Source organism: Lonchura striata, chromosome 2 (genome assembly GCF_050655825.1).
Source record: "Lonchura striata isolate lonStrDom1 chromosome 2, ASM5065582v1, whole genome shotgun sequence".
NCBI lineage: Eukaryota > Metazoa > Chordata > Aves > Passeriformes > Estrildidae > Lonchura > Lonchura striata.
The window spans coordinates 25,112,302-25,135,460 of NC_140704.1; the positions used below are offsets into that span (position 1 = coordinate 25,112,302).

Here is a 23,159-nt window from a genome sequence, read left to right on the forward strand (position 1 = left end):
GTAAAATATGGGCGCAGTTTATGGCTTCCAGTGAGTGGTGCTTGCCATAAATAAGCACGGACAGGTAAGAGGAACCAGCACCAGGCACTGCACTGTCAAGGGGAGCAGTGAGGCCTTTTGAAGTGCTCTGAGCAGGAAGCAGTGCAGCCTTTTTAATTAGAGCACATACAGCTGGAGGATATTCAGGAGGAGTCTCCTAAGAATTTATTTTGGGAAGGGAGGGACATATCCTTCAGGTGTTCTCATTAATGCAGGCTTAAACACAGAGCATAAAACCCAGCATTCTGAGAAGAAAAAATAAACCTTCCCCCCCAAGTACCAGGGCTGAAATTGAAATCAACTGATGTTTTGCCATTTTACTCAAGGAGACCATAATTTCTTTCCAAAAAATTAGTCTGGACTGCTTGATCCCATTCCCATCAATAATAAAGCTGTACGTAGCAAACCGCTGCTGCTTTCAGTGTGTTTACATATAAATATATATGAACATCAAAAAAAATAATTAATTTCAAGCTTCATCCTGCTTTTATTCTGCATGCAAGGCCACCCCCTGATTTCACAAATTATTTCCGTTCTGAGAGGTCAAAATCAGCTCTCATGTAAGGATCAGACTGGAATTATTTCCATGGTATCTGAGCTTTGTGTTTTTATGATGATCAAATTTGGGTCTCTGGACACAGAAATATAATTTGCTTTCCTTACTGAGTAGTGATGAAACAAATAAAAAAATCAGTATAAATGATAAACTGGCAGATTCTGAATAGATGTGAAATTTTGTTATGCAGGAGAAGCCACAAAAATATCTCTGGAAGAGAGAACTGCAAACAGTTCTGAGCATCGTAAATGAAAGTGATCGTTGTTTACTTTTACCCTCTATCTGGTAGATCATAATTAGCTAATAATTTTCCAGATTTCTGTAATTGATTATGCTGTTTAAGTCTGCACAGCTAAGAAAAACTCCTTGTCAGCACTTCTGCCTTTGTAATAAGAGATCTTGAAACACCTATTTTTTAGATCGTTATTACTTTTAGATGTCAGATATGTGATGTCAAAGTATTTCTGAAGACAGTAAAAATGACAAGTCTATTACTGTGTTTAACTGCTAGCTATTGATAAAAATCTCTGTAAGAAGCAGATGTGATTGTTATTAATGAGTCCTGGCTTTGTTTAATTTGGGAAATAAGCCACATTAATATTTAGGTATCATTTTGAAAATCAATTAAGGAAACACGTGGGTTTAGTTACAATATGCTACCTTCAAATTTTTGAATCGCAGCAGAGTTTCCACTCGTGTTGCTCTCGGTAATTATTAAAAATGTTTTTCCTGAGAGCTAGATGCTTTCTGACCAAATAACTTAGATCATTGGACTGTACCAAGGCTTTAATCAGTGTAACAATTATTTTCAAAATCTCACTGCAAAGTTGCAAGGTTATTGGTGTACTTCATGTTTATTTCTGCATATCAGAAATTATTTTTGTAATAGTAAGGAAAATCATCACATTTTATTTTATATCTGATAAATGCATATTTTTAGAAAAGTCAAAAAGAAAAAGATCACTACTCCATCATTCTTTTGCAAACTGAATATTATTTTTATGGATCAGTGTAGTGAGGTTTGCAAAAAGCTTCAGGATAGCAAATGCTGATTTATTACTGATGTATCCGTAACATTTATTTTTTATCAAGATTGGAGAAGATCTCTTCGTACTTGATGAGTCTTATTTATGTATGAGCTGATATGAAACTGACTTAAAAAGTTGCTTATTTCTTCTGTTGTATCCTGTTCAGATGTTTCTCAGGTTTTTTTGCATGCTATACCTTAGCTTTTTAAGTGTGAAGGTGGTGTCTATATCTAGAAACAGGTAGCAGATGTATTTGCAAGCAGGTTTTGACACTATGTAGGCAATAAAAATAATAACAAAAAGCTATATTTCTATCATGCAGGCTTTTCTGACTGCATCTTTCTTAATCTGTTATCTGTTAAAATTTCATTTCAAAATTGTTTAAAATCTGACAAGCACCAGCTTCAGAGAATTTATAAGGTATTTCAAAAGTGATTTTAAAAACATAATGCTACCATTATAAATAAACTCTTACCTTGAAATCTAAAACAGGCATGTGTAATTTAAACTATCACTACCGAAAGCAGACAAATCTATTTTAAGACAGTGTGGTTTAACTATATTTCTCTCCGTATCACTAGAGAAAAGGTTTTTTCTTTGGATTTTTAAAGACTGTTTCAGTATTGCTTTTTATTCTGTTGGATAGCTTTGTGGATTAGTAACAGGAGTTTTCAAAAACACTGAGTTTTGAAAAAAGTATGGGTTGTGTCTTGTGTCTGTGGCATTCATGATTATTTTTATGTGGAACACTGAAAGAATGCTGTATTAACAACAAAAAAAAAGTAAACCCCCAAAAACAAAAACCTAAACCAAACCCCTGCTCTAGAGTTACGTATTACAGCCTCCTGAAAGATTTTGTGAAAATTCAATGCCTAAAATATACAGGGTATATTTGTACATGAAACATGTATCTGTGATCTGCAGTTTTCTGAGAAACGTAGCTGGTTAGTGGCTTAGTCTTCTACAATGTGGCATTTAGCTGTTAGAAAAAACCCATTCCCAAATGTTAAGAAATTAACTTTGTCTGGATTTTTTTTTTTTTCTCAGAAATCCATGATTACAGTACTAAAACTTGCTTGTTTTCTACTGTGATTTTTTAAAATGGATCAATGACTCCAGGTCAGCTTAAGGCCATTGACTCCTCTTAGGTAACAGACCTGGGACAAGGAGTTAGTGCATGCCAGCTTTTTTGGGTAGTTCTGCCTTGGACAGGACCTAGGCCTTGCATAATGGGGAGATGAGTAGTTATTTGCATTTGAAGGTCTTCCTAAGGGGGAGGGAGGATGGTATCTGCTTTCTGATAGGTATCCAGCATTATTTCTACATCATTCATCATTCTGCAAACAAAATCCTCCTGCATTTCTCTTGTGGGGCTCAGGACACTACTGTGAAGCCCTTTGCGGAGGTGATGCTTTAGCTGTGGCAGAATCCTTGCACTTGAGGTGCCACTTGGTTTGGCAGCCTGGTGTCAGGGTTGGTGGGGGGGAGCAGGGAGCCTCCAGGGGGAGAGTCAAGGGAAGCAGTGTGGCTTCCCGGTCCTTGCGGGCAGTGCAGGGGCTGCAACAAGACTCTCAGCAAGTCTGCAGAGGTTTGGCTTCCTGCTCTCACTCATCTGGTGTGACACAATGAAGGCATTAGGGCTGAGGAGAAGACTGGCAGAGGAGCTGTACAGTGTTAATTTTAAAATTCTTTTTCTTCAGGATCTTTAGACCTGTCTCGGTTCTCACAGTCAGAGAACTGAGATGAAGTCAGCAAAGTACTGGTTTTGTTAATCTTGCCAGTTTGTCAGTGTTCAGACCAGGGTTTAGTATGACCTTCGAGCTGCTTTCTTCCTGCTTCTGCTGCACTGTACTGCCGGTGAGGACAGAAGGAGTACCTGTCACTCCTCTCAGAGTAGCTGGGACTCTGGTTCTTGTCCAGCTACCTCTTCTTAACCTGGACTGTTCTCCATTCTATGCCCGTTTATAGATCCTGGGTCACTCCTTTGTCATCTCGCAATGTTACCAAAACCTTTTCCCACCAGATGGATGCAGTAGAGGAGTTGTTTAGCAGCTAACCTATCCCATTTGCCATGACCTAAAAGGCACTGAAACTAAAAAGCCTTGTTTGGAAGACTGTTACGCCAAGCTACAGACTCCTGCTCAGGCAGGTTCTCTCCTATTAAAGGCAGCTGGGTGGAGCATTAGTAGGCTTGCAGGTTACTGTCATTTGTCATATGAGGTGACCTAAATCAACTGGGTGATCCACCTATCTGGGACAAACACCCACACAATTCCTTCCTCCTGCAGCATCTTTTGATGCCCTCATTCCAGTGTAGATGACAAATACTTCTCTTGAGATCATGTTCATTGCTTTATTCATCCCACACATTAACCAGAATCTTTGTGTTCTTGTATATTTATCTTTATCTACTCTTGTAGATCACCTGTTAAATTGGTTGACTTGGGGCAGGGAGGGAGTTTAGGAATTAGACAGCATCCATTTAAAGCAGAATGTCCTGGGGATGTAAAAGAGAATTGTGGGAATGTATTGTAGGAGTTCCAAAATGTCAGCTCAGCTGTTCTCACTTCTGCCATGTTCTCACTCTAAAGTGATTAGCTCAGGACTTTTCTGATAGAATACCTAAGTTTCAACCTCTGCATCTTGCCACAGAGGTGAGTATGGTTTCAAAGGATGTGTCAGCATGAATACAGAGATGTGTCTGCTGACTCTCAGGTTATCTGGGCTTGAGTCAGAAGCCAGGCCAGTACTCAAGCCAAATCTTGCTTTCTGTTGGTTCTTGGCCATGTTAGTGACTTTTGAGAAAAAAGATCTGGTTTTGCATGTTTCCAGGGCTAAGGGGGAAAACATGGTTTCACTTACTGCTCCTTACTGTTCCCTCCAAGCAGTCTCTTACTCTTCACTCTTTTTAGCACATCATCAAAGAAACAATGAAACCTTTTGCTTTTTTTTTTCTCACCCCAATGAGAGTTGTTTGCTTCTTCCAGCAATGCTGAGGGACTTTGACTCATCCAGGACATTCAAAACTAACCCCTGGGTTTGTAAGCAATGTGATTTTATTGTCCCTCCTGTTCTTACTGTTTCAACAGGTTCCCACAGCCAGTGTCACCATAGAAGGAGCATCTGCCCTCAACCGTGTCCGCTGGGCCCAGGCTGGGAAGGAGGTTGCAGTTGGTGATTCAGAAGGCCGCATCTGGGTCTATGATGTTGGAGAGGTATCTTCTGTTGGGATTCTTTTGTGGTTTGTTTGTTTCGTTGGGGTTTTGTGTTTTGTTTTTAAGCTCACCTCCTGGAGACTGCCACATCCAAGTTTAAGAAAGAAATCTGTGTTACTCTTTCAGTGGAGTCCTCATTGCATTTTGGTTGCCAACAGTGTGTTAATCGTAAAGCTACCTTGCAGAAGAGTTAACATGTTGAAGTCTCATGAGAGAAGTCTCTTTTGAAAGCTTCCAGTGTTTTTCGAGCTGTTTTTTAATAATGATCCTGTGGGTACATTTGGAAAAAGTTAAAAGAACATAAAGAAAAAATTGAGGTGCAAAAAGAGGCAGTGCTGTTCTAAAATTGGTTCTAAAGGGTTCATCTTTTATACTCCAATATCTCTTATTTTATGACTGGCTTATTGCTGTAAGTTTTTGTCAGCATGACATGCATAGAATGTATCTCTTCTTTTGATACTGGTTCATATGTCCAAATAAGTGCAAAAGATGAGTACTAACAGGAGGAAATGAGAGGTGTAATTTTGAAGGACAGTAGGGGCATGTGTTATTCTGCATATTCTGTGTCTAAGGCTGCTCTCAATTCACCTTGCTACATCTTATAACAAGCATCTGAACTGCAGTGTGTTTGGCAGTGATGAATCTAACTCTTTGCTGATGAATGCAGTATAAAAGTGTTCCATTGGCATTACAATCCCTTGGAACAGGTAACGGTGAATCTCTGAGCAATCAGCTTTTATGTAGAGAATTTGTTTTCCATCATTATCTGTGATAGGATACTGAGATATCCATCTCTACACAGTAGGAAAACATTATAGAATGCATACAGAATTATCTGTAACTCTCATAAAGTGATTTTATGGCCCATAGCAAAATTGCTTGTGCATGACTCAATGTTTTTGGATTTCATTTGCTAGTGCAGGAGTTGCCCTTCCTCACAAATGTTTGCTGAAACTTCTTGCCATGTTGTTAGCATAATCTCTAAATTGTCTAAGGTTACTGTGCTCAGATTTCCACTGTGACACTGGCAGGTCAGCTGTTTTTATTTATTTTTCATTTTGCATGATTGTTCTGTCTTTCAAGTGATACAAAAGGCTGTGGAAATGTCTTTGATGATAGCACAGTCTGATCTTGTCTGAGAGTCTAGACAGGCTGTAGAAATGTCTCTTTTTGCATATCATACACCAAATCATTCATAGGACTATTCACTCCTGCAAGATCACCCAGAAGAAAATACGGAATTGCAGATATTGCAGAATTGCAGAAATAGCAATATTGACATTTTTTACCTTTCCTGTGTATAATAACACGTCATCTTGCAAAATGAGTCATAGCGATACACTCAAATAAAAAAGAAAGACAGGCTTCTATTACTTGAAAAAGAAAAGAGTCATTCAACAGTATTGATTTGTGTGAGTTCAGTTCAGTGTACATAAAGAGTTCTGCTTCAGGGATGTTGCATGCCCTGCCCTTGCAGAGCCTCAGTGTCTCCAGCTCAGCTCCATATGTGCTTAAGTAAACCAATGATGTCTGTCCACACGGCTACTGAGAGACCATTGCCAATCCTGCTCTTCTGTAATGAATGAAGGAACTCATTAATTTGTCGCCTGGTTCAGTCAGGCAGTATCAGTCTCTGCAGTAATTCCTGCATGAAATTTAAGAGAGGTCATCTGGTCTGCAGCACTGCTGGGTCTGCTGTGTTGTTAGTGCCTTTTTCTGGTTTAAAAGACAAGGGTGCTCATATATTCTGTAGCCCAACTGTTCTCACTATAAAGCCTCAGGTGAGACAGAAATACTTTGCAGATCAATAGCCTGGAACCAAGGGCAGGTACAGTGAGTAGCAGCCTCTTGGGTCCTTAAGCCTGTAGGCCAGTCTGTAAAGAGATCTTTGAAGAGAGATTCTGTCCTTAGCTGTCTTCAGGAGTGATGCGTGGGGGATTCCCAGTGCGTGTACCCTTGGAAGTGTCTGGTACAGAAATATGGCAGCCTTTAAGGATTTTGCTTTACTTCACCGTGCAGACACTGGCCAGTTTTTGGCTCAGCTGGGGTCCTCCTTTGACTGTCCTTTTTGTAAGGATGTGATTCTGGGATCTGATTGGGTTGGTCTTGACAGTTTAAAAGGAAAAGTTCTTCTCCTGCCAGCCATCCTTATCCAAATCCCTTGCTGCCCAGTTTTTGTGTAGGTAAAAGGGCTTGTCACCACTCACATTGTGCAGAGACAGATCAGTAGAGAAGTATTTATTTGTTTGTTTTGTTTTGTTTTCTTTGGGCTGTTTTTCTCCATGAAATGACTCATGTGGGAGTAGATGAGTGAGCACATAGCTGGGGTCAAGGGTCTGGGAGCTGGGCTGTACAGCACCCAGCAGCAGCTAACTTTCCTGTTTGACCCAGCACTGCTGCAAATCCTGACACCGAGCTGTGAAAGTTGACCTTTCAGCAGCAGCACTCTCCTCATCTCCTACAACATCAGCTTCTGAAAAGGTCTCAGTACTGGAAGAACTCATCTCTGCCTAGCTGATAACTCAGTAGCATCCACTTTTTTTGAAGGTACATCTCCCTGATTTGGGAAGATGGGTGTGATTACTTGCATTAGAAAGTCAGCAGGCCACTTTACAAAGACCCTAAATACATTCACCAAAATTGTTAATGCTCCACTTCTACTGCACCCTTTTAAAAACCTTTGTTTGCTTGTGGCTGTTCCAAATGTCACATTAGATCAGCTGTAAACTCATAAAGCACTGGTTCCAGCAGAAGAAAAAAATGCTATATTTGTATTTTAATACAGCAGCATATCCTTGAATTTCTTACTGGTTAAACAGTTTTTCTTACCTGTTTCTTAGACAACATAGACTCTGTGAATTTTAATCAGAGCAGAAAACATCAGGCTATCAACCATTAAGGAAAAAATTAAGTGGTAGGAATTTTTACTTTGATGGATTCATCACGGTTTTAAGGAACTATCCTAGAGAGCAGTAAAGTTTACTGCTGCTATTAACCCATATGGTATAAAAAGAAAACATATGACCTGAGTGAAAAACATAAGACATAAAGCCTGACCTTGCATCCTCTGTGAAGGTAAGAAGTATGGGATCGGGGCTGTTTTCACTTGTGTAAGAATTCAGGATTTGACCTATGTTGATATGTTATCCAGTCATGGCCTTTATGACAAGAAATGTCAGACGCATGAAGAACATGGCAGGGTCCATGACCAGGGAGTTAAAAATAATGGTGATACTTTCATTTTGGTCTATATAGTGTTATCTCCTTTGACTGTGTACTTTTAGTTGTTTGATTTTGGCATCACATCTGAAAATAACTGAACACATTTATTTTCACAGTGAGGGGTCTATTTTCTCCTCTATGCGTGTGCTTTATGCCCATTAGCATTAATGGGAGTTACACACACACAATTCCAGCAGAGAGGAGACTTAAACAGTCCATATAGATGTGCTCTTGTGGATCAGTAAGCACTGTTTTAAAGAATGTGAATTATGAAAGGAAATAAAAACCCAAACACGTAAAAATCCGATTGTTTCAGTGTGATAGGATCTTAAACTAGTACATATAACCAATCATTGTACATACACTTCAGTCTCTGTAAGATCTAAATATTCAAACTTCTGCTGACATAGTAGTTGTCATATTATCATTGTGATAGTTTGTATAATATATTTTAGCTCCTGTGGCCTTACGACTTCTTTACTGGGCAGCAAGTTTTCTGTATGGTAGACGCTGATTTTAACAGAGCATGGACCACTGCCTGTAGATTTACTCACATGTTCAGGTGATTGATAGTTAGACCTAATTGCGTGTCTGTTTTGCAGATACGTTTTCTGGAAAGCTTGCTCCCATTGTGCACGCTTCAGTGATGCTACACAGTGCCTGCTGTCATAAATATTCTCTAACAACCATGTTTGTTGCTTACCTGGCTTATTGCAAATGCTCTTTGCACCTTTGCTTCTCATCTGTAAAAGATGCAGCTTCTCTTCCACCTTCTATTATTTCTTTTTTTTTTTTTCCCATTTATCTCTTCCAGGTCATATTCTGCTTGCACTGTGAGTACATAGATAGAAAATGTGAGTCAATGACTTATTATTTCATTCTAATAAAATATAAAACAAGTTTACAGCATAGGATCACAGAATTTGAAACTGTAATCACAAGGAGCATAATGCAATACATTATTCTGCTAAAGTGGTTAGGACAAACTGCTGCATCTCTTTGGCAGTCATTCAGATAGTTAGTTTTAGTCATGCTTTTAAAAGGCAACTAGTGTGACAGGTGGACTGGAGAGAGGTAAGAAAATGTCTTCCTCAAGACCATCCAGGAAGACTGGCTCTGCCAACAAAGCAGTTACCTGTATTCTTTGTATGGTTATTACCCCCATCCTTGTTTCCTTGCAGTGAAATCAGAATCCTATGGATGTTTATGTGATTTTGTTAGGTTTCAGAGTTAATACTGCCTTAAGCCTTTTTAGGGCTGCTGTGTTAGGTTGTTCGTGTACTTCCCCATTTGCTCCATCATAAGTGTTAATCCCATATCTCATTTTCAAGTACATGACCAGTGAGGGAGGAGCTGGTAACTGCCCTGAAGTACATGGATGAAGTGGTACAGTAAGGATATCCCACTGGTGCCTGTAAAATATAATTTCCTTTGATTTCAGCAGCCTTTAACAGCTGCTCTGAGATTCTTAGGATTCTAGACAGAAACAAAAGTATATTTGTGACCAGCTCTCACATTTTGGCATGACTATTGAGTCACTTTTCTTTCTGGCTAAAGTAGGGAAGCATTTGTACTTTGTACTTCTGTCTTGTGATTTCTGTGTTTCATTGTAGATTTCACATGGAAAACACATATCCAGCATCTCTTTCATGCAGATAAAAGCTGCTGTAGCCCAGAGAAATAAGTATGAAGCAGGTTTTGTGTCATGTAGTTTTCCAGGTATATTTTCTAGTAGGTTTGCTTTTGCCATCATAAAGCTTCTGTAGAGCATATATTGAGTTGGGAAATGTTTTTGCCACAAAAGCGAGACTCGCCATAAAACATTTTATTTTAAAATCTGTGTTGAGTTACAAGTATTCTTGGAACACAGATTAATGGCTCACACACATAACATGAAGGCAAATTTGAGCAATAATAAGGGGTTGTGCTTACAACCAAGTTTTATTCAAAAACATTCAAAGATTAAGTAAGACACAGTAGTTACAACAACACGCTCAATCCAGGCATAAAGGATAATTAAATTTCACCATTGATATTTCTGCTAGGGAGGTTGGAACCCTGGCCTCAGAGAATTTTAAAAACATGTTTTAACAAAGCAGAATCTCTTAAGAGTTGTTGGAAAATGTAAAGAACTATGGTTTTGATTTGCTTCCTCTTTTCCCCCAGTTTTATAAGTTGAAAGATTTTAAAACCGGAAGCATTTAGAGATTAAAAAATAAAATACTAGGAACTTCAGCTTTTTACTTGAATAATGTCTGAAATATTGAGCAGAACAAGCTCCTCATCCCTCATCATTTCAATTTTGACTGATACAGTCTCTATTCATAAAGGGATTTTTGAAGTAGGTTAAATAAGAACTCCCTAATGAAAAAAATGCACTAGTTTGAAATCAGTCAATTTAATTACTGTGTTTTATGAAGGCCATTACCCATTGCTGATTACTAGGGTGATAAAATCTTTAAGCTTTGGTAGCCTCCATAGGGGGTGAGCTGATCTAAGTAGAGCAAAGTCCAGTCATTATCACCCTAAATACTTGTGTTTCTCATTACAATATTCATTACTTTAGGTTACTGTGACCGCTTTGAGGTCTTTATGTAAGCTCTGGTTTATTCCTCTGTAGAAAAGCAATGTTATGTTGATAAGTTAAAACCAAGTGTTTATATACTTCTACAGTTTAAAAAGAGGCTTAGCTACATCCATATATAGAGATGCATAAGTTTATACCTCTGAGTATAAATTTCCCTATAGACACCTATTGATCGCCGTTTGCTTGTCAGTGAGGTTGTATTAGTCTGATAACAAATGGAAAGGGATATGAGTTACCTTGTTATTTCAGTCTGTTTGGGTACTTTAAGAAGCTGGAATGGAGGCTTATGTTCCTAATAACAATCTTTATTAGGGAAGTACGTTTCAAGAGGGAAAACTGAGCCGTGATCTAATTAATCTGAGTTACCTAAGGCAAGTTACTGAGGATTGGAGATCTTTATCTCGTGCCAGCCTGGGCCCTCGTGCTTCCCTTTCACTGTCACCTCTTGCATATCATGTGGCATCACGGGCTCTCTGCCCTTCTCTTTCTCCCTCATCGTGGGCTTCAGACCTACAAAACAGCTTCATAAAACCAGTGTGGTTTAAAAGATCAAAACTTTGCAAATGCTCTTTGCACCTTTGGTTGTAAAAAAAGCAGCCTCTCATCCACCTTCTGTTATTTCTTTTTCCTTTTGTTCCCCCCCATTTATCTCCTCCAGGTCATATTCTACTTGCACTGTTAGTAGAAAATCCCTTACTCTTATGTTTAAAAAAGAACTCTTAAAATGTGTCAGAGAGGGATATGGATGTGAGTTACTGGGAGAAGAGAGTAGTCTGTAGAAAGGGACACCAAGAAGAACTTGGTGTGACTAAGCCAGGGAAGCATGAGCCTGATGGCAATATAGATGTTCCATGTTCTTGCAGAGTGCTTGGGGCCAGAGGAGGAGACCTAGTGGAGCTGACGACATGCTGCCACCAGTGCAAGTGGCTGCAAGCTGGCCATGTATTCGAGTCAAAAATTAAAAGAAGGCAGAAGTCCCAGAGTGGGTAGAGATGGTGGTACAGATCTCTCTATGTTTCAGACATCCTCTCAAAGTGGAGTCTATCCCCGGGATTTTATGATGTTCTTATGTTTGATGCAGAAGTGGGTCACACCTGGTGTACAGGGTCACTCTCCTGCCCATGCTCAGATGTTTGTTTGTTCCTGGCAACAACAGTTTCTTGTTTCTCTCTCTAGATAAATGGACATGAAATTCTACTTCCATTTTACTATCTGAATGTTACTTGTTCAAATTAAAGGAGGAAGTGTCAGATTTTTCATGAAAATGTCTGTTTTCCTCATTTGTTGATTAGATAGTGAAATTAAATGTGTATTAGTGAAAACAGACTGAAAGGATAGTGGTTTTAAATGCTCATCTTAAAAATTCAGTTTATTCTTTATTTTTAGCTTCCACTTGCTTAGATGAAATATTTCAGCAGTTCTCCAGAGACAGCTTAGTAGCTGCCCAGAGAATTTCACAGATAAAAAAGATTGAGTTTCCAATATGATACAAATATCTTTTAGAATTACTCAACTTCTCATCATATGAAATAAACACTTTAGGAAACCCAGTCAACCAACCAACAGAATTCTGGCCCCTAGTTCTTTTTATTCATTTGCACACTACTTTTAAAGCTGACTTATGTTTCCTTTTCCTTTGCAAAGGCCCAGATCCTCCCCCTGCAGAGAGGATCAGAGAGAACAAGCTACATGTGACAGGAGTTAATGATGTAGCTTAATGCACTATTGGAAGGCACTCAGATAAAGAAGTGATGAGAGCAGCAGAAGAGAATCTGTAAGAGATCACTCCCTTTCTGCACAGTGCAGCCTGCAGGAGGGGGAAAAGGGAGAGCTGTGTGTGACAGTCTCCCTGCTGGTATTTTCCTGCTGAGCTGGGAAGCTCTGTAAAGAGCAAAGAGAAGGACAGATGTCTGTCCACATGGATACTGCTCGGGCTTCACTAGTATTTCCTCAGTTACTGCTTCTCCTAAAGGCTTGTCAGGAGGCTTAGTGGAAAAGAGAATCTTGGTCCAGGCTTTCTCTGTTAGCTGTAGCTGAGACAGTGGTCTCAGCTTTAGCTGGTCTGCCCCCATCCTAACCCTGTATTGTGGAACACTGTGGGGGAGCACAGCTGTAGTCAATACATGTTAGTGTGTCACAGAGTATGTATTTTAAATATCTAGATAGTCTGTTGGGTGACATTTTCTCTGAAATTTTTTACCCTCTTTCTGATGTAAAAAAAAGTGTTACTGAAAAATATCCATAGCTTTAAGTAGCAGAGAGTATGGAAGAGGAAAATTGCCAAGTATGAAATTTAGTTTAAGCTCAGTTTGTGTGCAGCAATTTGCAAATTTCACAGAAATTCATGACTCACCATTGTGGTATTAAAACACTTCTGAGACAAGAGCTGTTTTTTATAATTATTTTTTTCAGGGGGCTTCTATGGTTTCAACCTGTCACATCCAGTAGCAGTTTTCATTTTGAGAATCCTTAACTATGTTTTCAGTCTTTATGGATTACAGAATGGTCTGTATTTTGAATATGAAAAAATACTTAATTCGTGACTTGGAGAGTAAGAGCTAAAATATCAACTGAGGATAACTCTGGGCCTTAATACATCCTATTTTGTAGCTAAAATTCTATATTCTGTGTTTAATTTAAATGTGAAATCTATACTGCAGTGTTTAAAAGGATGGAAGAATCTGTGTCTGAAATGGAAAAAAAAACCCCAACAAAATAAAACCCACTGCTATTTCATGATGGGTGAGCTCTTGAAAATAATGGGATGTATACAAAATCTCAGAGAAGGCAGCAACTCTCCTGCTGACTAAAATCTTTGAGCAGTTTATAAGCTGCTATGGTGAGAGTCCATTTGCCAACTGAGAGCCAGGAAGCTGTGGCAGAAGTCCTTTAGAGTTCCTGTTCTGACAGGTTTCCTGGCGTGAATCATGTCATGGACATGGCCAGCTTGGTCTGGATGGGAAGCAAGCTGAGCTGAGTATGATTTATTTCTTCCCTGAGGCAACAGTCCTTCACTCAGCTGAACTTCCAGGGAGGCACCATTGCCAGTGCAGCTACCCCACAAGCTGAAGCTCTGGTATTTCAAGTGAGAACGATGGGCCCATTCTTTCAATCAATGTAGTTGTCAGTAAAAAAAAAAAAAAAATAGTAGGTATTGGAAAGAACAGGTCAAAGGCTCCTTACCGTCTAGTTTAGTTCATTTGGTATTTTTAGGCTTTCTTGTGCAATGATGACAACTGATAACATATTCAGTAAAGGAAGAATCCTGATGCCTTAGCTGCAAATGTTAAATGTCCTGAAACGCATGTAAAAAATTCCAGGACTTTTCGGTGACTTTGAGAAATGACAATTGGAGCAGGGCTGAGATCCCCGTGGGAGGTGAAGGGCAGGCAGCATGCCTCACTGGTTTTCTTGGTCCACCTGTAAATTGATGGCATTACAGAAGAAGTGAAATGGCAGGAACTGCAAGGACTTTCTTACTTAGGGCACACCTCTGTTGAAGCAAAATTGAGAGCTTTCCTCAAGCATGGCAGACGGTCTTTCTGCTCTTTCTGCTGATTACCCTTTTGTTTCCAAGGACTTACAGGCCAAACCTCTCTGCCACTGGAAGTATCCCTCCAGAGAAATGTGTAAGAGAGGCTCATCCCAATATGACTGGTGAAAGCAGTGGGCTCAAGAGCAAGCTATAAACGTGTAGTCAGCCATAGTATTTTAAAAATAAGAAGTGATTTAAGGAAATACAAGTTTTTGAAATTTCAATTTCAAGTCAACTCTTTCAGGATGACTGATGATTACTGAACGTTTTATCCTCTGTAGTCAATATCAAGTGCAGCATTTTGATACATTAGTTGAGGGAGACATTACCTGTTTGATAGTTTGGACATCATTCCTTCTAGTTAATTCAGGAGAACTTAAGCCAACTTTGGTTTTGGAGGTGGAACTGTTGCAATTGTCTGCAATTAAGGACACTTCCCACTTCCTTGTTTTCTTTTCTATATGCCCTATCAAGGTGTAATACTTCAGGCTGAAGTTTTCCATAATTGGTGTTTGCTTCTAGCACAGGTTTTGTTGTTTCTTACTTTTTTTTTTTTTTTTTAAGATTAAAGACAGTACCATAAGACAAAATTAATAACATGCTCAAATTCAGGGAGTTAGTCTTAACTCTGACATTTCCTATCTTTGAAGTGTTACAGTCTGCAGTCTTAATGTTCTGTTAACATGCATTTATGTGTCATGTATGTATAATTTATAGGCTATGTTTTATTTTGTTCTCCTGTTAGACTGGCATCAGGATGACTGATGCAGACAAAGAGTACTAAGTTTAGAACAGACGTAATGAGCATTCAAATGTTCAGTTCCTATGTAGGCCCTTTGTACAGCATATCTTTGCACATTACATATAAATTATTAAAATAACACTATTGTTAGCTTGGTATTCAAAACATAATTTGGCATCAGCTGTGTAACAATTCAGAAGTTACTGTTCTCGTTAGAAGAAAAAAGTCAGAGTTTACTGAAAATTGATTCAGTTTTTGTTTACATTGGGGGGTTTTGATATAAGCTAATATTTTGTGGTTTTTTTACTAAGGCAGCACTAGTTAAATCAGACCCTGCTGGCGAATTGCGAAGAAATAAATCACAACAGACATTAATCCAGATGAGGGCTAAGTAATTAACTTCATAGAAGGGTGGTGTATATTGTGTCTGTGACACTAGACTGACTGCTGTGCATAGAATAAATGCAGTATTTAGGTTGCCTATGGTATTCCACCCCTTCAATTAAGTAAACAAATATATATAGAGCTACTCTTGAGTGTATCCTTTGTGGTCTAAACACTGTATCTTATTAAAATCATCTGCATGCAGTATGTGGGGTTTGAGTTCCTGCCAGTGGTTTCATCCATTGTTAACAGTGATGCTCGGCTCTCCCAAGAGTTAAACACAGTGGTACTTGAGTTATGTGGAGAGGGTGCTCTTGGTTACTTTGGTGGCCATTTCACTGCATATTACCTCCCACTTTGTTTCCATCCATGTGTGTGGCATAGGGTGTTGCCTGAAAAAATATAGGCTTTTTCAGGAAATAAAATATCCATATAGGTTGAGAAAAATATCAAAGGCAGCCTGTAATTGATTCTGGGGGGCAAGACCAGGGCCAGAATAGGTGTGTTCCTGCCTGCTGTATGTGTGTATCAAGATACTTGATATTTACATTTTCATATCTGTTTCCATGTTAACAATAGTGAAAAAACATCTGTTGAACTCCAGAAGATAGGATCAGTTCTGAAAGAGGAACTAATTGTTCATTATTGTTTGTAGAGATTTGCGATCCTCATTCTGCAAGTGCTGTCTTTTACCCAGAAAATGAGATCAAGTGGTTGTTCTACTTTTTTAGAAATCATCAAGTCAAATAGTTTATCATGATGAAACACATTTTTACCTACAATGTCATAACTGCATTCAGATGTTAATCCATTGCTTGAAGTATTTGCAACAGATTTCTTTTCAGCACTTACACGGACAATATAGGTCAGAAAAAATTTTGCTCAGAGAAAATACAGCTGAAACTACATTTGCCTGAAACTATGTTTATTTGATGGTGCTGTTAAACTGAACTGAAGGAATACTAAAATGGTGATAAGCCACATACACAACTTAGTGTGAAGCATGAGAGTTTAGTCACTAGTTCACCAGACTTGTCAGAAACTCAGAATAATCTGAGTATTTTGTTAGTTTTAATTAGCTGTCTCTTCATAGAGATTGCTTTAACTTGCCTTTCTAAAAAATTGTAATAGCAACAGGCTATTTTAGAACATCAATTTTTACATAGTTTTTATTTGCCCTGCTATATATGAGATTTTATGGCATATACAGCTCTGTGGTAGCAGAGACAAGTAAACAGAATTGTCTAAAATAAGATCACCTTTTGCTTCCAAACAGCAACAAACCCAAATGTAACTAACAAAAGATGCGTGTTAATCAGAACCTATCTGACCTTCTCGAGCACGGTGATTAGCTATAAGGAAGATATCAATTTAGATCAGAACAAGCTTGTTCTTCACCCAAAAATAAGAAAGCATTGTGCTTCCACAAAATGTTTGAATGGGTCACAGATTTTTGAACTGGGAGCTGCTATCACCCTTGGAGTGTGTCTTGGACCACCATGCCGGCTCGTCTGGAACTGGTAATTGAAAACAGTGTGTGGCACTAGGGCGGCGCGGGGCGGCTGCAGCCGCAGCCTCTGCAGATCTTCCGAGCCGTGGTGTAGCTGCTCGTTGTCAGATTCTCCACTTACACCTGTGTCCATGTGGGTCAGAAGCATTGCAGGCCGTGCTGGCTGGAAAACCTTGCCCCTTCACAACAAACTCACAGTCAATGACAATGCTGAGGAGGTTCTTCCCATGGCTGTTTTTGCTTTGAGGCTTCTGAGCTGTAGGTGAAGCCATAAAACAGTGACTACTAAACTGGTGGCTGGGATCACACCATTATTTCAGCAGTGATCAGTGCTGCAGGTTATGAGCTAGAGTCTCAGTGACAGGTAAATACGCCCATGAGGTACAGTCATTAGAAGGAAATGGAACAGGTTCAACACAGACAACTGTGCTCCCTTTGAGCTTATAGAACACTGGGTCGTCTGAAGTGGGGGTGGTTGCTGCAGCTGAATTTGCATTTTGATTCCTTCTCAGGAGAGTCCACTGCCCTCAAAGGAGAGCTGTGATGGACAAGAGCTTAGAGGGATGAAGACAGGAAGAGTCTGTCCACTCTCCCATCCCAAAGATTTAGAGCTTCAGGGAAGGCAAGGAGCCAGTAGTAAAGTGAAATATCCTCAATGAATAATTAATTGGCTGGAAAGTGTTTTTTTTAGGGAAACTGAAGCTATACAGGGATTTGGACAAATTCAGCTGAAACACTCTCAGCCATAAAAAAGATTGATAGGAGGGAAATACACAAAAGTCTTGAAATATGTTGTAATATCTTGTTTCAACCATCTGGATAGATTCCTTTAAAAGGCACATTCAAATATTTGGGAGTTTTGTCTCAAAAAATCTCTCCTTCTCTGCTTTTTTCCTTTTCTTCTTTTCCTTTTACTTTTCTTTCCTTTTCCCTAACTTTAAAGAGTAAATGTACTAGAAGGTGTTAATTTATCTGAAAATGAAATTGATGTTGATTTGTATCTTCAGGCTCTGTTTTTTTATTCCTTTTCTGCTTGCTGGGATTGACTCAGAACTCTGACAGTATCAAGAGATGTTTGGTCAGGGCATCTCCTTTTCCTGAGTTCTGTCACAATTTTCAGAGTAGCAGTGTTGAGTGAAATTGCTAATTGCACAGATTCTAGGAAAACACAGAAATACAGCTTGTGTTTGTCAAATCTCTGGTGCATGGATTGGAAGATCTGCGCACAGAGGAAGTCTCTGGCTCCAGGAGAAGGTGAAGGAAGCTGGTTTTGGTGAAGTTCACATGCCTGGTGCTGCCTGTGCTCCCTGGTGAGCCTCAGGGGTGGGGCACTCTGTCCCATGCCTACCAGATGCACATAAACCATCTTCTTGGTCAGTCCTAGGGGGGAGTGGGGCACGTTTTAGGGCAGGAAAGCTCACAGGTAAATGAAATGCTTGGCTAGAGGGATCTTTCAAGAAACACAAGCTTCAGAAGGTTCAAGAGCTCTGTGAGATACAGTTCAGTTGTTTACTGGATAAATCATGTAAAATGGTGACACATCAGCAAGGCAAGGATGGATGCTTGTTAGGAAGATCCTAGCAGCCATTTTTCATAGATAATACTGGTTTTCCTCGTTAGAATTACTCCTGATGCAACCTAAACATACCATGAAGTTAAAGCAAAAGCAGCATGAATAATTCAGACAATTAATTAGGTGTGGGTAGCATTCACCTTTCACTGTTAAAAGGGATCAGAGGAAAACAGTTAATAGTTCTTATGTTCTTGTTCTACTCCATACCTTAGCATCAGTTCATTCAAATTACTTGACCCAAATAAGTTATTATATTAAATTATTGTGCTTTGGTGAACATTTCTACCCTGCATCAACATGATGACATGAAAGATAACACATGCTGCTTTGTAGTAACTGGAAGTGGACAGAGAAATTGCCACATGAGTGAGGAACACCCAGACAGCTCAAACCTCTGCCCTTCCTCTATGGAGTATCTCCTCATTTTTTCCACCTCTGCCATGGTGTTTGCAGAAAAAACATGTGCAGAAAAACTGAAAGGGAGATCCCACAGATAGACTCAGATCTCCAGCACTTGTGGGTGTCAATGCGCCCAGATGAAGGAGCTGGAATGGAAAATGACTGGAAGGGGAACATTAATCCAGAGAAGAATTTGAATTTGAGTTTGTGGATACTTTTGTTTTTATTTGTGGTCTTTCCCTGTATAACTATTGTGGTTAAGTACTGGGGCCTTTGCAGAAAGAAGGGGTTTGGAGGGTAAAGGACAATTTTTCCTTTGACTTTATTATTGCCATGGCTTCCCTCTGCATCCCTGAGGAATTTATATTAGAGAGGTTTATTCTACTAACAGTCTGTTAGCAGGATTGGCCCCTTGTTGAAAGCGTGATGCAGTGCTTGAGATTAAATAAGGTAAAATAAGATGAAGTTGTAAGGAATTATGTTGCATGTGGGCATTGAATATTTTTTCCTCTGTGCTAAAGGTATTGACTTCAGTCATTAATTGCTTTGTGAACTGAGTCACTAGAAATGACCCAGACCTTGCTAACACTGTCAGCTAAAAATAATGCATGTAATGCATACATTCCTGGGGAGACACTTCAAGTTTGAGATACCAAGTTGTTTTAAGAGTCTGGACTTTGATTTTATTTGTCTGTCGCCATGATGCGGAGTAAAGGCAATTAAATTATCTCAATGTCATAAATAGATTTTTTTCTTTAGAATGACATATTTTCTTTTTCAGCCACTTAATACAATGTAATGCTGTTAAAGACTTTAGAAGACAAGGAGCAGTGATGCTTTATTAAATTCAGAAAGTCCTTTGCCTAGGATATTGCTCCACTTTAAAGATTTTTCTACTTGAAATTAGTGAGACTCATTTCATTTAAGAGTTTGACAAATGGTAGTCAGAAAAAATGAAATCTTTTAGGACATGTAGTAATAATAGGGAGATGGTTGCATGTCTGGTTTTGGTTCCATCTCTGATATGAGGATCTCTGCACTGCCCCTTACTACCATACAGAAGCCAGTCTAGGTGTGTGGCTGTTGGCCAAACGTGCTACAGGTGCTTGTGAGCTGATGCACTGACCTCTCTTCTGGTGCTACAGTTCCTTCTGCTGAAGGATTTTTAAAAAACAGAGTGCTCTTTCAAGTATAGACCATCCCAGATCCACATCTGTGTATGTGAGCATGAGAGACAGCTGTCTAAAATGATTCACTCTTGTAACTCTGGTCTCCATTCCTGGGAGAAGTAAAGGAGAAAAATGCCAGAAGTGGAAGGCAAAGAAGGGAAGACCCAGAGACTGCAGCAATGCTGTATTAACTGGGCTGAGATGGCTTTTTCACAGGTTGCATTTCTCAGTCTGTAGCCTCAGCTAATGCTAACTGTAGTATAAACTGTTTGTAAATCCCAAACTTGCACACCAGCCCTATATAATGTAACTCAGTCACTAATATATGTATAATACATGTGTAATACATGGGAAGAGTTAAAAAAACACTGTGTTTTCTGCAAAATGCTGGATGCAGAGGCAAAGCTAGATAAAAGAAAAATTTAAAAAAACTTGATAATCACCAGTGAGATACAGAGATGTTTAGATCTTGTATTGCAAATTCCTGGCCATATGATTAACACTTGCAGTAGCATATGTGGAGCTTTCACAAGCAGGTAATCTTGGACATACACACAAGCTCTTTCCTCATCTGGGTCATGTAACAGGTGTTTGTCTTAGTCTCCAATTCTGTGTATCCAGTCAAGATGCAACTAGAAGAGAATAATTTGACTGTTTTCCAGTACAATGTATCATATGCCTCATGGGCACCTATGACCTACTGGTGCACATGGACACAGTTAGCTGACCATCTTCTTGACACTTCTTGTGGTGTATTAAAATATTGAAGTCAGTTCAGATTAAATACTGGGTAGACTGGATTAGCTGTGGTTATACCCATTCTTCAGTCCAAAGGCATCCATTTGCTAAGGTGGACAGCAGTTTATTATAGTTTCCTGTAGTTTCCAAAACAGTTGCCTTCTTCAGTACCAAGCACTGTGTAATGTCTTGGAACAGTTATTCTTTCATATTATATGCAGGACATGATCAGGAGGGCAAGTAAAACTTGCATGGATCATGTAGATGCTTGTTGCTGTTTTCTGGAATTTGGCTTAATGAAAACAAAGTTGAGAAAACTGCTTGTTTTGTTTTGGTGTTTAGTTTTGGGTTTTTTTTTTTTCCTTCTTTTTAATTATCTCAATCCCAGCTTGCATTATCTTCCAGAAATTGCAGTATTGGATCCAGCTGGATATGACTGCAGTATTATTTTGCCATAGCACTAAAGCATTTTGTCTGGAAGTTCAGCTGTTTAGATTACATGTCCCTCTTGAAGCCTAATGTTCAAGAGTTCTTCATTAGAAACATCAATGGTATTAAATGGAAATGGATCTTGCATGATGATATAAAAAAATCAGACTAGTAATGCAGTATCCAGTTGGTATAACATTCACATTGTAATGCATGTCCTGTAACTGTGAATTCCTTGACATAGAGGAGGGTAACTAAAATAACACAATATATTTATTTTACTACTTAGAGCTTTAATGAACTTCAGGAAGATAGTTTCAACAGAGTGTTTTAAAAGCTCTGTTACCTTGTGCACACTGACCTGGGTCCTGCAAAGAATTACACTTGGATACAGGCTTGCTGACTGCCAACGGCCAGCTTGTGTATGTAAAGTGAAACATACGTGTGAGTACTTGTAGAGAGCGAGGCCTTGCTGTTGTTGGGAAAATCTGAAATATTTTAAGCAAGGGTAGATTTTGTAGCAGCCCTACGAAATCAAGCAGATAAAGCCTTTTGCCCTGCCACTGACCAAAGGCTCCTTTTAGTTGATACTTGAGTAGGAAACTGCCAGATGTGCCATGTGAACTTGGCCACACTTCTCAGGTAGCAGCTCCCGGCGGGTTGGTGAGGCACTGCCTTGGTGCTTCATGTGTTCCGCTGTGCTGATTATGGTAGGAGCTCTCCTCAAAGGAGGTGCCTCATTTTGGGCCAGGGCGAGAACCAGTCCTGCACCGCCAGTGTGTTAATGAATTCTGCTGGTTTGTCCTGCAGCTGGCTGTTCCGCACAACGACGAGTGGACGCGCTTTGCCCGGACCTTGGTGGAGATCCGCGCCAACCGAGCCGACAGCGAGGAAGAGGGGGCGGTGGAGCTCTCGGCATAGAGGGAGAGGAGCAGCGCCCGCCAGAACAGCAGCTCCTCCCGCTGAGTACGCCAGTGTTCAGTGTCAGAGTCAGTCTTGCTGTGGCTTTTGATGCCAGTGTACATGCCAGTATTGCTCAAAGCATTCCATATTAATCACACTGCTTTACACAAGGCTGAAAATATCCAGAGCATTTTCATACTTTATATTTCTGTCTAAAAAGTAAGAAAGAAAAGACAAATCAACCCTTTATGGGTTTAGTTGTTGCCTTTTAACTACTTAGTAGCTGTATTTAATAGCTAGAAACCCCTGGTTAAACTTGTGCTCACATTGCCCTTCTGGCATAGTCCTATTAAATCCATATGAAGCCAGATATGATTATGTGCAGATGTGGTGTGCTTCACTGTATGGGACTGGGCCAAAGACTTTAGATGTGGTGTATCACATGGTGACTTACATTATGAATGGATGTACTATACGAAAGTTGCTGCTCCTTATTTATTGCGGTGTGCTGCATGGAACATATTTATTTGAAAGCATTAAAATAAACGATCCTAAAGCATGTGCATAATGAGAGAACTGCATTGTCTGTGTGCTGCTGTAGAGGTTACATTAAAGTCCACGTAACAATTACAGTACATCAGTTGTGCCTAAGATGTAAGATCTATAAAGGTTGGCTTGAGTGGATGGAATGAGCTCCCTTTCCTTTTTTTTAAAGATGCCTATTATTTCTAGGCACTTCAACTATATTTCAGATACAGTTGGTCACTGATACTTGTCATGCAAGTTAACACTAATAGTCTGACAAAGGGTTGTGGTTCCCAAGTATGACACCAGTATTGCCAATAAAATATATCAGGCCTGTTCTGTTGCGGTGTGGTTGATCTTTCTTTGCCAGCAGTGCTCAGCGTGTTCATTACCAGTCACTGGTGAGGCACAGGGTCGATGTGAGTGCCCTGACACACAGAAAACTCATGCAGCTGGTCTGTGAATAGATACCTTCAGCATTGGGACTGCCCAGTAATGGACCTGTGTGGATCAGACCCTGCTACTAATTTTCCATGGGCAAGCACTAAGCTTTACAAGTCAGCTTCTGGGCTAATTTTTACTTTCCCTCCATGCTTACCTGCACA

At 39.6% G+C, this 23,159-nt stretch overlaps 1 protein-coding gene across 21 annotated transcripts in view; it reads left to right on the forward strand.

Moving 5' to 3' along the window:
- DYNC1I1 (dynein cytoplasmic 1 intermediate chain 1) overlaps nucleotides 1-22,893 on the forward strand; it is a 184,051-nt gene extending 161,158 nt beyond the window's left edge. For all 21 annotated transcript variants that reach the window (XM_021538380.4, XM_021538382.4, XM_021538378.4 and 18 more), the window contains 2 exons: nucleotides 4,713-4,838; nucleotides 21,937-22,893. In XM_021538380.4, coding sequence (XP_021394055.1) covers nucleotides 4,713-4,838; nucleotides 21,937-22,047 — 237 coding nt within the window. In that variant the 3' untranslated portion in view covers nucleotides 22,048-22,893. The remainder of the gene's footprint in view (nucleotides 1-4,712; nucleotides 4,839-21,936) is intronic.
- The last annotated feature ends 266 nt before the right edge of the window (nucleotides 22,894-23,159 follow it).